Consider the following 15,101-nt stretch of genomic DNA (forward strand, 5'->3'; position numbering starts at 1 on the left):
ATTTAGACAATCCCTTCCTTAGGTATTTAACTCTTTTTGCTTAAATACTGAAAAAAATTCTGGCAACCCCTTTCTTATTTTTACTCTTTTTGCTTAAAATACTGTTAAAAATATATATTTAACATGGGTGACAAATTGACTATATCAGGTGTCGATTTAACCAGGTGCCGATTTTACCAGGTGTCGGTTTGACTAGAATTCTTTGAAAATTACCTGAGTTTCATTAGACCTTTGATAATAGTAACAAAAAGATTATTTACCTAAAATTTTGTGGGAGAAGGTGGTTCGGACTATGTACCAGTGAGAAATATACAAGCCTTTCTACGGTATTTATTTGTACAATTCAGGTAGTCTTGACCTATTCATTTGTCTTAAAAAAAACCAGCCAGTTGTCATCTTCACTTCACACACACACATATACGAATATCAGTTATATGCTTACGAGACATGTTGCATTGTTAAACTAATTACGGTATGTGAAAATCAAGACTTGCATAAAAAATATCCCCATATTAGAGACAGTGGCGTCATTTTTCCTCAGAGCTTTCAGCTCTTTGATTATAATCAAGTATTCATTTTCATATTTTAGTGATTTAGTATAAATGAAATGACATTGCACAGTTCAAAGGATGCAATGTCATTCAAAAGAAAGAACCCATTTAAAAGTACGAAGTCATCCTGTTTACTCACTGTAAACAAACTCCTTGCTTTTGATTCCCAGATGGTTACCCGAACCCCATCAAGCTCCAAATCTAAAGACATTAAAAATAGGATAAAAGACTGGCTTAATTTTGTTGCTGAAAACCCTGTTTTCCATAGGGCAATATGACAAAATATTCAAGGGAGATAATTTCACTAAATATTTTACCCAATATTTTGCTAATGTAGATATTTAAAGATATTTATAGAAAAAGTTACAGGAAACATAGTGTATTTAAATTTGTCCTTACTTTTCCTTTGTATTTTAGGATAATCCTTTAAAGCCTTGGCAGTATGTCCTCCACCATGTAAACTCCAGTGTACAATGTTAACAGGATTATCTGTTGATGTTACAAATGTTTCATTGTCTCCACAAAAATGAAGATTCTTAAGCTGAAAAGAAACAGATAACAAAAACATAAATTATAAGTCCTTGGTCACAAATGCTTAATTTTGATTTTTATATATTTTTTTAAGAACAAATAGAAGTGTGAGCTAGAAAAATTTGAATGTAAAGTTTTTCATGAAGGCATTTTTAATAAAAGCCAAAAATACATTTCAATGGAAGTTTAAAAATGTTGGTACCCAAACCAGAGGGGGTCTCAGATGCTCTAGAAGACTTAGTGTTGGTACCCAAACCAGAGGGGGTCTCAGATGCTCTAGAAGACAAAGCCGATCCTGCTTCATTTGTGACACCATTGTGTTGTGAATTTAAGTACAAATTTGGTGGTGCCAATTAAGCAAGTACTTGTAATTAGAAAAAATTGAAAAATATTTGTAAGCTGTAACATTTTTTACTGCATTATTACACACAGAATTGCAGTATATCCCTATAGAGCAACTAAAATGATTATATATATATACTGTGGATTTGTTATTAGTCGTTTCGTGGAGCCCAGTGAACAACAAATTTAAATGTTCAACAACTTACAACTTATATATAGGCTTGAATAGAGACATCTAAACAACAAAATGCAAGTTTTCCTCAATCCATTGGTATCCATGAAAATAAATGAATTCACAGTAGTTTGGATAAAAAATATGTAAAATTAAAATGTCATACTTACAGTTGTGTCAAATTTAAATGATGAAAGGCACTTAAAGTTATTCCTGTCCCAGAGCTTGATGACTTCTTCATCCATAAACCCATAAGACAAGAAGTAAGGTCCATCGTATGGTACTGTTAACATTGCCTGTTTACTGTGCCCTGTTAATCTGTTCAGCAGTTTTCCTAATGAAACATATATATGAAACATACATATATATGTACTTTTTGTTGACAAATAATGTATTTAAAGTTTAAAGGCTTACTTGGGAAATAGGTATTTTTATGACACACTATTCAATGGACAAACAATATTTTTTTACCTATGTCAATACAATTTTTTGTACTAGGAACTTCAGTTTATTACATGAAAATAATTTTGACTGACATTAAGATATGTCACTAAATTAGGTATGCAGTTGTTTGAGAGATAAAAATATGATAGGCAGTGGTTTTAATCACATCTGAAATAACTTCTGATATCCATAATATTCAGATAGCTGTGATCAAAATTGAACAAAATTATTACATAATTAATCTTAATTTCTTGCTCTTATCACTTATAATGCAACTTGAAATATTAACTTATTACAGCGGCAAATACCAAAAAGCTAAGTACAATGTAAAAAACTGACAATAGCCAGCATTATAAATAAAACCCATTATTGTTGATTTGTAATCTGAAAATTAACCTAATTTAAAATTTTGAATCACTGTGAACATAATAAAATTGAGAATGGAAATGGGGAATGTGCCAGAGACAACAACCTGACCACAGAGCAGACAATTTAAGTAAAGTCTTACCACTTTCAATATCCCATATTCTAATGATAAAGTCATCGTGAGCGGACACAACTTTCTCATCATCCAGGAACTGCACCTCATCTAATGCTACTGATAAAGGACTGTCTATCCTCTTATATTTCATGTGATAAACTGAATCCACCAATTGAAGTGACTTATCTTATAAATAGAAAAAAATCTTTCATGAGTTTTTTTTATATATGTTACATTAGTCTTTATTACTGTGCCTAACCAATCACCTTTGGGGTATTATAATACCTACAGTGTTACCTGGATAAAAAATTGTCAACACAATTTGTCCATTTAAACTGTACAATAGGTTTTGTGAGAGATTATCAATAGGTGGTCATTTAACTACCTGTAGATTTTACCTGGTTGTTTTTTGCCCTAATTTTTTTTTCTTCAGGTAGTTAAATGACCACCTATTGATAATCTCTCACAAAACCTATTGTACAGTTTAAATGGACAAATTGTGTTGACAATTTTTTATCCAGGTAACACTGTAGGTATTATAATACCCCAAAGGTGATCGGTTAGGCACAGTAAAATGTTAGTCAAAATGCATCAAACATAATAGTTAATCTTTACCAGAATCTTGAATCAAAATTACACAATCCTTGATATTTACTTCCCAAGATATGTGTTAGAATATAGAGGTATTTAAACGACAGGAAGTTTATGAGAGATAAATTGGAAAATACATTTCACACTGTACATCATATTCCTATGAAACATTAAACCTATTGAGAGCTCTTAGAATGTTTAACATATGGATATCAGCAATTCAAAATCTTAATACGCCCTATGACAGGGGAAAATAAATTGATATTCAGTGATACCACTTTGTCTGAATATCATGATATTCTACTGGCCTGAATGTTCTTTAATAAAGACTTTGCAACAAATGACAACAATTTAATTTTGGATGTAACGTGTCTTCTGATTGGCTGACGTTATTTTGTTACGAGCCCATAGACATAATTTAGTCATGTGACCGTGACGTCATCAACGTTTTTTCATGGTTTTCTACGGTTTAAAATGGAATTTAGAATTTAATTATAAGAAATGACTGTAATATTTTTTCTGTCTATTCGAAATAACATAAAAAATGTGGTGCACACTGTTAAATAACCCGCTACGTGCGTTATTCATGTTATTTCTTCATAGACAGAAAAAATATTACAGTCATTCCTTAAATAACAATTAGCTACCTGTTTGAACATTCCATAGAAAGCCAATAGGTTCACTCTCCCATTCCTCAGTTGTAACAATCTTACACGCAGAGAGAACAACATGATTGCCATTAGGACATACTGCAGCTACTTTTGATAATACTTCCATTTTGAGATCTTTTGGTGTGACGGTACAAGTTTTACCATTTACTATATCAAATATGATAAAAGTTTCATCTGCTTTAGCCACAATAGTACTGCCACTTTTATTGGTCTGAAAAAGAAGTGAAATCATATCAATATTACATGTTTTTTTTTTAGAATCCTTAGAATCCCTTAAAAAAAAGGCAAGTTGTCATCTTTTTTAATTTTAAAACATGAATACACAGTTGGTTTTGATAGTTTTCAAATCCCTGCTTTTAAAAAAAATATTATTTGTTTCCTAAAAATGTGCCTTTTCCGAAAGCTGGTGACATGTAGGTATTAATATCACATACCAACTAAGAGGTCATAAATCCTTTTAAATTCTTTGTCAGCTGTAGATGTATGTTGGCTTGGTTTTGGTCACTTTTTAAATGTCTTATATTGAAAACCAATTTATTTTCATGGAAGCTTTGTTTTGTGTTTAGCCCTTTCAAGCCCAATTAATTCAGATTTATTTTTCACGATTTTTAAATTTTTTATGCTTTTACATAATATATAGTTCTTTCCTCTCAAAAAAATACTCATGAAAATTTGGAGAAAAAGAAGTAAATGGGTATCCATCTATGGCACATAATCAGTATTATGAACGGCAAAAAAACACAAAAAGAGAAGGAGCAGCCCTTTTCTTGCTGTTCTTCATCCTCACTGTGTATACGTAGCTTTCAGTTCAGGCATCGATTCTAAAAAGAATTCTGGTTGGGTTACGGTAATACTTACAAAGAAATCATCGATTCTAAGGTCTTTGTCAGCTGGTGACTTATGTATTTTAATCACTTTACCAGTTGTGGTACTATACACCTTAATATTTCTTCTTCCTCTGGATATACATATAAACTCTGAAACAATTAGATGATACAATTAATTTGTTACAACTAATTTGATTAGACATTGTCATTTTCTTTGAGGGACTTAATTCCACATAGTTTTCTACCAAAATGTTCTCCACAATCACACATGATGTTGTCTTACCTCTGTTAGTCTAAAATAAAATGTTCACACAATTTTACAACTGCTTCTAAACAAGAATATGAGACATGAAAATTTTGATGTAATTTATTTCTAGTCTACTTCAATTGTTGATTTTACAGTTACAACTATCTGTTATAAAAAAACTCTTAAATGAAATGTATTGGCTCAGATATTGCAGTGCACAGTCATCCAAGTTTAACTTATTGCAAACCAATCACATAAGCATTAAGTGCCAACCTGCCTAAGAATCACTCAGCTTTTCATTAATTTAAGTTCAGAATGTAAAATAGTGCATGAATATAGCATATGTTTCCGTATCATGTTCTGTTAATCCAAGATATGACGGAAATACACTAGAAAATATCAATTAAGGGGAGATAACTCAATAATTTGCTATATTTCTAACCAAAAAAAAAAATTCATGTTTTTTTTTCTGGTCAAGTTTAGAAATTTTTCTAAATAGCCTGATTCTTACAAAGACTGGCACTGTAAAAGTATTGAAGTCTAACCTTTTCCATCATTAGTCATTTTATATCGTTTACATCTGTCACAGACTCTGCCTTGGAATATAGTTTTTATGGTCATGGTTTGTAAATCAATTGTCTTTGGCTTCAGACTCATTGGTAGTACAAGTACAGTGTTATCATCTATAACTTCAAGTAGATGTGAACCTTCATCCTGTTCATAAAAAAAATCATCAACAATTAACAAAAATTTTTAGTTACTTTTTTTTTTTCACTTTTCATCCTTAACTTTCTTTTAAAATTCACATATAATGCATTGCACAGACAGTTTAAACAGTTTAACCAAATTTAGATTGTCTGGTTTATATATGACTGAGTTATACATATGTCTATTCTAATATTTTAACTAATACATATACCGTACCAATTCTACTTTTTTGGTAAGATTGCATGAAATATGCAATCGAAACCCTATGGTACTGACTTGATTTCTAGATCTTCCAAAGGTTTATCACTACCTTTAATATACACACAATATAGTGTATTGATCATAACATTCTTTATAGCTATTTTTTGCATTCTTTGATCTTTTTTGCTGATAATTTTTCATATGCTACTCGCTTGAGATGGAAAATTATAGCTAGAAACTAAGGAGGCACGTGGCGTTGCTAATGAAATTGACAATGTCGTCATTGGTAAAATAGCGTTAAACAGATTATCATTGGTCATCTCAACTCGATTGCTTTTCTAGCTTTCGCAGTACCAGCTCAAGCGAGAAAATCAATCTCGTTGAGATGATCAACGACAATCTATCAATACATCCGATCCATGAAGATTTTCATAAATTTATCAATGAAATATATGTTCAGATATTCAAGTCACAAAATTATGTTATACTTGTCCGGAAATTACATCACTTTTGCAAGGTGCAAGAATCTACTATCTGTTCTAAAAATATCAATGTCATTGTTTGTCATCTTTAAAATTTGAAGTTATCTTCTTTTGTCCAGAATTCTAGTTGAACAACCAATGCTTTATACAATACAATATGTAATTCTGCTTCCTACTGATAAATTAAATAATCATAACTCTTCAGTGCCTACAAGCACTTTGATTAACTGAAACATGTGGTCTGAGGTCTACTATAAATAAGAGCTTGCTTAAAAAAACATGATCTTACCAGTTCTGTTGACTGCACAATAGTTTTGTCTACAAGGTCATACACATACATATAGTAATCATCAGTCTGTGTAGAATCAGGGTTTCCAATCACGACTACATGTCTTAAGTTTGGTAGGGGTTTAAATTTCCTGAAATTACAAAATATATTTACAAGATAGAACTGTAACAACTGTTACACATAATAATATATCATCATGATCATAAGTTTATTATCATGAAACAACAATTTGAAGAATCTTTAAGAATTAAGTCCAGTAGTTTCATAGGAGAAGATTTTTGTAAATGTTAACAGACAACAATGGAAGACAAGTGATAGGGAAAGCTCACCTAGAAAAAAGAGATAAACAGATACCACAGGGACATTAAAACGCCATTACAAAAAAACAAAAATGAAAAAAAAGACAAGCTAATTGGTAATTGACTTTCTCTAATTTTTGTGCTATTTTCACATTTCCTGACCGGTGTGAGAAAAATATTTCTCCTCACTAGTGAAAAATCTGTTCTCGGCAAATGATTAGTCGAAATTTGATTATGACGTCAAAATGTTTTGTTTTCTTCTCAATTTTCCTATTGTGACGTCATGAAAAAAGGCGACCTTGCCTGATGACGTCGCATATAAAGAGCACAATTTTCTGAAAATCTTTGAAAAAGAACGATAAAAAGCATTAGAGAAACAGATTCCGACACTATAACTCGTGTATTACGATATTTCTCCACTCTCGACAGTTAAATTTTATTATTTAAAGGGCTCGGCAAGCCTCGCGCTTTAAATAATAAAATTTAACTGTCTCGAGTGGAGAAATATCGTAATACACTTGTTGCAGTGTAAGAATCTATATTTAATCTAAACCTAATCTTGTTCTAAGACCAATGGATATAACTTACACAATACAATGATTCTGTAAAGGTTTATCCTTATCTTTAATCTAAACCTTATCTTGTTCTAAGACCAATGGATATAACTTACACAATACAATGATTCTGTAAAGGTTTATCCTTATCTTTAATCTAAACCTAATCTTGTTCTAAGACCAATGGATATAACTTACACAATACAATGATTCTGTAAAGGTTTATCCTTATCTTTAATCTAAACCTTATCTTGTTCTAAGACCAATGGATTTAACTTACACAATACAATGATTCTGTAAAGGTTTATCCTTATCTTTAATCTAAACCTAATCTTGTTCTAAGACCAATGGATATAACTTACACAATACAATGATTCTGTAAAGGTTTATCCTTATCTTTAATCTAAACCTTATCTTGTTCTAAGACCAATGGATATAACTTACACAATACAATGATTCTGTAAAGGTTTATCCTTATCTTTAATCTAAACCTAATCTTGTTCTAAGACCAATGGATATAACTTACACAATACAATGATTCTGTAAAGGTTTATCCTTATCTTTAATCTAAACCTAATCTTGTTCTAAGACCAATGGATATAACTTACACAATACAATGATTCTGTAAAGGTTTATCCTTATCTTTAATCTAAACCTTATCTTGTTCTAAGACCAATGGATACAAGAAGTAATTGTAACAGGATGCTGTTACGAAGTCTCCCAAACAAAGCTCCCATAACTCGCCATTCATATGTTCATTTGATTTGATTTTTTGTCCCAAGAATATATATGGCTTACGAGTAGGGATCTCCACCATTTACAAGTATTCAAACAGGAGGGGGTGGTGGTGACCCCCCAGGGAAGTTACCTACATTTCATTTGATTTGTTTTATTGTCCCCTACAAGAATATATATGGTTTTAGGGTGGGGATCTGGACCGTTTACAAGATAATAGCACATTCTCAAATTGAACAGGGTGGGGCGACCCCCAGGAACTTCCCTTTAATTTAATTTCATTTGTTTTATTGTCCCCTACAAGAATATATATGGTTTAGGGGTGGGGATGTTGACCGTTCACAAGTTTTCAAACAAGAGGGGGTGGGGTGACCCCCTCCAGACTTCCCTTTTATTTCATTTCATTTGTTTTATTGTCCCCTACAAGAATATATATGGTTTAGGGGTGGGGATCTGGACCGCTTAAAAGATAATAGTACATTCTCAAATTGAACGGGGTGGGGGTGACCCCCAGGAACTTCCATTTAATTTCATGTGATTTGTTTTATTGTCCCATACAAGAATATGTATGGTATAGGGGTGGGGATGTTGACCGTTGACAAGTTTTCAAACAAGAGGGGGTGGGGTGACCCCCTAGGGAATTCCCTCTTATTTCATTTCATTTGTTTTATTGTCCCCTACAAGAATATATATGGTTTAGGGGTGGGGATGTTGACCATTTACAAGTTTTCAAACAAGAGGGGGTGGGGTGACCCCCCAGGGACTTCCCTTTAACTTCATTTCATTTGTTTTATTGTCCCCTACAAGAATATATATGGTTTAGGGGTGGGGATCTGGACCATTTACAAGATAATAGCACATTATGAAATTGAACGGGGTGGGGATGACCCCCAGGGACCTCCCTTTAATTGCATTTGATTTGTTTTATTGTCCCAATCAGGAATATATATGGTTTAGGGGTGGGGATCTGGAGTTTTCAAACAAGAGGGGGTGGGGTGACCCCCCAGGGACTTCCCTTTAACTTCATTTCATTTGTTTTATTGTCCCCTACAAGAATATATATGGTTTAGGGGTGGGGATCTGGACCATTTACAAGATAATAGCACATTATGAAATTAAACGGGGTGGGGATGACCCCCGGGGACCTCCCTTTAATTGCATTTGATTTGTTTTATTGTCCCAATCAGGAATATATATGGTTTAGGGGTGGGGATCTGGATTGGTTACAAGATATAAGCATATTCTCAAATTGAAGGGGGTGGGGATGAACTCCCAGGGACTCCCCCTATATTTCATGTGATTTGTTTTATTGTCCTATAATCATTTCTGAAGACTGCATGTATCTACCACTTATAGTTTTCAAGTTATATTCATTTGAAATTTTTAGAAAATAAAATCCCATAGGGTTCTATAGTAAAACCCTCCCTTCTTTCTACCCCCCAAAATAGCCCTTAATAGACCCCAATGCACAAACGAAAGATAGATGGCTCACCTAGACATATTAGTCTACCATTTTACGAAATCCTAAGTCAATCTGACAAGCGGTTTTGGAGAAACGCTGCGGACAAGTTCATTTTTTAAAGTGGCGGAAGAGGAAGAGGAAGAGGAAGAAGAATAATAAAAATAATAAGAACTGACCAAAAACAATAAGTCTCCAAACTTTGTTTGGGAGACTTAATAACTTACACAATACAATGATTCTGTAAAGGTTTATCCTTATCTTTAATCTAAACCTTATCTTGTTCTAAGACCAATGGATATAACTTACACAATACAATGATTCTGTAAAGGTTTATCCTTATCTTTAATCTAAACCTTATCTTGTTCTAAGACCAATGGATATAACTTACACAATACAATGATTCTGTAAAGGTTTATCCTTATCTTTAATCTAAACCTAATCTTGTTCTAAGACCAATGGATATAACTTACACAATACAATGATTCTGTAAAGGTTTATCCTTATCTTTAATCTAAACCTAATCTTGTTCTAAGACCAATGGATATAACTTACACAATACAATGATTCTGTAAAGGTTTATCCTTATCTTTAATCTAAACCTTATCTTGTTCTAAGACCAATGGATATAACTTACACAATACAATGATTCTGTAAAGGTTTATCCTTATCTTTAATCTAAACCTTATCTTGTTCTAAGACCAATGGATATAACTTACACAATACAATGATTCTGTAAAGGTTTATCCTTATCTTTAATCTAAACCTTATCTTGTTCTAAGACCAATGGATATAACTTACACAATACAATGATTCTGTAAAGGTTTATCCTTATCTTTAATCTAAACCTAATCTTGTTCTAAGACCAATGGATATAACTTACACAATACAATGATTCTGTAAAGGTTTATCCTTATCTTTAATCTAAACCTTATCTTGTTCTAAGACCAATGGATATAACTTACACAATACAATGATTCTGTAAAGGTTTATCCTTATCTTTAATCTAAACCTTATCTTGTTCTAAGACCAATGGATATAACTTACACAATACAATGATTCTGTAAAGGTTTATCCTTATCTTTAATCTAAACCTTATCTTGTTCTAAGACCAATGGATATAACTTACACAATACAATGATTCTGTAAAGGTTTATCCTTATCTTTAATCTAAACCTAATCTTGTTCTAAGACCAATGGATATAACTTACACAATACAATGATTCTGTAAAGGTTTATCCTTATCTTTAATCTAAACCTAATCTTGTTCTAAGACCAATGGATATAACTTACACAATACAATGATTCTGTAAAGGTTTATCCTTATCTTTAATCTAAACCTTATCTTGTTCTAAGACCAATGGATATAACTTACACAATACAATGATTCTGTAAAGGTTTATCCTTATCTTTAATCTAAACCTTATCTTGTTCTAAGACCAATGGATATAACTTACACAATACAATGATTCTCTAAAGGTTTATCCTTATCTTTAATCTAAACCTTATCTTGTTCTAAGACCAATGGATATAACTTACACAATACAATGATTCTGTAAAGGTTTATCCTTATCTTTAATCTAAACCTAATCTTGTTCTAAGACCAATGGATATAACTTACACAATACAATGATTCTGTAAAGGTTTATCCTTATCTTTAATCTAAACCTTATCTTGTTCTAAGACCAATGGATATAACTTACACAATACAATGATTCTGTAAAGGTTTATCCTTATCTTTAATCTAAACCTTATCTTGTTCTAAGACCAATGGATATAACTTACACAATACAATGATTCTGTAAAGGTTTATCCTTATCTTTAATCTAAACCTTATCTTGTTCTAAGACCAATGGATATAACTTACACAATACAATGATTCTGTAAAGGTTTATCCTTATCTTTAATCTAAACCTAATCTTGTTCTAAGACCAATGGATATAACTTACACAATACAATGATTCTGTAAAGGTCTATCCTTATCTTTAATCTAAACCTAATCTTGTTCTAAGACCAATGGATATAACTTACACAATACAATGATTCTGTAAAGGTCTATCCTTATCTTTAATCTAAACCTTATCTTGTTCTAAGACCAATGGATATAACTTACACAATACAATGATTCTGTAAAGGTTTATCCTTATCTTTAATCTAAACCTTATCTTGTTCTAAGACCAATGGATATAACTTACACAATACAATGATTCTGTAAAGGTTTATCCTTATCTTTAATCTAAACCTAATCTTGTTCTAAGACCAATGGATATAACTTACACAATACAATGATTCTGTAAAGGTTTATCCTTATCTTTAATCTAAACCTAATCTTGTTCTAAGACCAATGGATATAACTTACACAATACAATGATTCTGTAAAGGTTTATCCTTATCTTTAATCTAAACCTAATCTTGTTCTAAGACCAATGGATATAACTTACACAATACAATGATTCTGTAAAGGTTTATCCTTATCTTTAATCTAAACCTAATCTTGTTCTAAGACCAATGGATATAACTTACACAATACAATGATTCTGTAAAGGTTTATCCTTATCTTTAATCTAAACCTAATCTTGTTCTAAGACCAATGGATATAACTTACACAATACAATGATTCTGTAAAGGTTTATCCTTATCTTTAATCTAAACCTAATCTTGTTCTAAGACCAATGGATATAACTTACACAATACAATGATTCTGTAAAGGTTTATCCTTATCTTTAATCTAAACCTAATCTTGTTCTAAGACCAATGGATATAACTTACACAATACAATGATTCTGTAAAGGTTTATCCTTATCTTTAATCTAAACCTTATCTTGTTCTAAGACCAATGGATATAACTTACACAATACAATGATTCTGTAAAGGTTTATCCTTATCTTTAATCTAAACCTAATCTTGTTCTAAGACCAATGGATATAACTTACACAATACAATGATTCTGTAAAGGTTTATCCTTATCTTTAATCTAAACCTAATCTTGTTCTAAGACCAATGGATATAACTTACACAATACAATGATTCTGTAAAGGTTTATCCTTATCTTTAATCTAAACCTAATCTTGTTCTAAGACCAATGGATATAACTTACACAATACAATGATTCTGTAAAGGTTTATCCTTATCTTTAATCTAAACCTTATCTTGTTCTAAGACCAATGGATATAACTTACACAATACAATGATTCTGTAAAGGTTTATCCTTATCTTTAATCTAAACCTTATCTTGTTCTAAGACCAATGGATATAACTTACACAATACAATGATTCTGTAAAGGTTTATCCTTATCTTTAATCTAAACCTTATCTTGTTCTAAGACCAATGGATATAACTTACACAATACAATGATTCTGTAAAGGTTTATCCTTATCTTTAATCTAAACCTAATCTTGTTCTAAGACCAATGGATATAACTTACACAATACAATGATTCTGTAAAGGTTTATCCTTATCTTTAATCTAAACCTTATCTTGTTCTAAGACCAATGGATATAACTTACACAATACAATGATTCTGTAAAGGTTTATCCTTATCTTTAATCTAAACCTAATCTTGTTCTAAGACCAATGGATATAACTTACACAATACAATGATTCTGTAAAGGTTTATCCTTATCTTTAATCTAAACCTTATCTTGTTCTAAGACCAATGGATATAACTTACACAATACAATGATTCTGTAAAGGTTTATCCTTATCACTGGCTTTACTAGTTTCTGACATATCCCACAATCGTACTATAGGATCCTGGGTAATAGTTACTGCTCTGTCAGCAGAGTAAATATAGACGTCAGTGATTGAATCAGGATGGCTCCGGAATTTTGTCGTTTCCTTCTCTTCTTTCAGATTAATCACTACAACCTCTCTGTAGCAAGGGAAATACAAATATTTGCCATCCCCTGTCACATGGAAATTACTTATCTCTTCATATGGCTCATCTGTAAAATGAAAATTAGGAATAATTAACTTTAAAAACTAGGTGACTTGGAATAAAGGAGTATGTATGGTGAAGACTCTAATTCAAGATGTAATTTTTTTCAATATACATGTGAAAAAGTGAAATAAAATGATTTTGTGGAAATGTTCTTCTTTTTAATGATAACACATTTTATACAGTTTCTTCCGAAACAGCACCTTCAGCTGAAAGCCTTAAATATCGTTGAATTAAATGGTATGTTAGAAGTAGCATTAGTTAGAAAACCCAATCAGAAATCTTCTTTAATAAAATATCCTTTGTCAACTCATACATTGTAGTACTAAAAATTTAACTGTAATAAAATTGAGAATGGAAATGGGGAATGTGTCAAAGCGACAACAACCCGACCATAGAGCAGACAACAGCCGAAGTACTTATTTTTCTACAAACTTTTAGACAAGAATTCATTTTTGTTAAGTATTCATTACAATACTTTTCATGTTTTGTATACTCATCAAGTAGCAAATACCTGTGTTGTAAAAAAAATATTTCAAAATGGCATTTTTGATTACCTTTCTATGTATATTTTCTTAACTTACTGAGGAGGAATGTATACAATGGATGACAATTCATACCTCTAGTCTTAATCTGCTTTATGATTTTAAGTGTTTTTATTTCATGAAGTCTAATAGTCGATTCCAGGAATGAGGCACAAATGACTGTTTTCTGGTTTGGTGTTATAACTATGGCATCAACAGTGTACGATTCTGAGGTCTCACGTTTACTGGAGGACAATTCTTTGGTAGTGATATCGATTACATAGAATTCATCCTCTGTGGGATTAGTTAATGCTACATAATTTGAGGTGGCTGAAAATGAGAAATAAGAGGTTGCATATGTCGACATGCTTAGCATACATGATCTCTCATAATTTAAAGTATCAACAAACATGAAGTATAAAAAAAAGAAGATGTAGTATGATTGCCAATGAGACAACTTTCCACAAGAGACCAAATGACATAGAAATTAAGGTGGTACCTAACACTACAGGGAGATAACTCTGTAAAATCAGCCAAACGTTTTAATAACGTTGTGTTGTAAAGGGAATATTAAGCTTCTCAATGATAAAAATTGGTGTTTGTCAATCTGCTATATAACCAGTGTAATTTTTTTGATAAAATGGTTGGTTCAAAATTTTTGAAATTTATATATTTTGGTTAAAGGGTCAAAGTAAATACTTTGTCAAAATTTTATGAAAATTAAACGAGCCAAATTAATTTTAGTGAAAGTGTTGGGTACCACCTTAACAGCTGTATGCCAAGTGTCTGACAAATCCAAAAAGGGAGTATTCCAGATAAGTTACTATTTAAAAATGTCAAGCTGCAGATTAAATATGAATTCATGCTATTCAGTACTGCATTTGATGAAATAACTAAGGAAGGACAATTGATTTTTTTTCCTTTCAAAAGAATAGAGTTGACTTTACTTCATTATTCCTGTTAAAAACTAAGCCAGGATGTTCAGATTTTAATTTTAATTTTGTTTTAGTTATCCCTTCTTCAGTTTTGCTCTATATGCAGATGCTCCATAATAT

At 31.4% G+C, this 15,101-nt stretch overlaps 1 protein-coding gene across 3 annotated transcripts in view; it reads right to left on the reverse strand.

Moving 5' to 3' along the window:
• LOC139514333 (NACHT domain- and WD repeat-containing protein 1-like) overlaps positions 1 to 15,101 on the reverse strand; it is a 47,773-nt gene that overhangs the window by 1,704 nt on the left and 30,968 nt on the right. For all 3 annotated transcript variants that reach the window (XM_071303430.1, XM_071303431.1, XM_071303429.1), the window contains 9 exons: positions 14,143 to 14,376; positions 13,256 to 13,529; positions 6,538 to 6,667; positions 5,403 to 5,571; positions 4,642 to 4,760; positions 3,760 to 3,994; positions 2,549 to 2,707; positions 1,767 to 1,930; positions 951 to 1,092 (listed from right to left, as the gene is read on the reverse strand). In XM_071303430.1, coding sequence (XP_071159531.1) covers positions 951 to 1,092; positions 1,767 to 1,930; positions 2,549 to 2,707; positions 3,760 to 3,994; positions 4,642 to 4,760; positions 5,403 to 5,571; positions 6,538 to 6,667; positions 13,256 to 13,529; positions 14,143 to 14,376 — 1,626 coding nt within the window. The remainder of the gene's footprint in view (positions 1 to 950; positions 1,093 to 1,766; positions 1,931 to 2,548; positions 2,708 to 3,759; positions 3,995 to 4,641; positions 4,761 to 5,402; positions 5,572 to 6,537; positions 6,668 to 13,255; positions 13,530 to 14,142; positions 14,377 to 15,101) is intronic.

The sequence above is a fragment of the Mytilus edulis genome, chromosome 3 (genome assembly GCF_963676685.1).
Source record: "Mytilus edulis chromosome 3, xbMytEdul2.2, whole genome shotgun sequence".
Taxonomy (NCBI): Eukaryota; Metazoa; Mollusca; class Bivalvia; order Mytilida; family Mytilidae; genus Mytilus; species Mytilus edulis.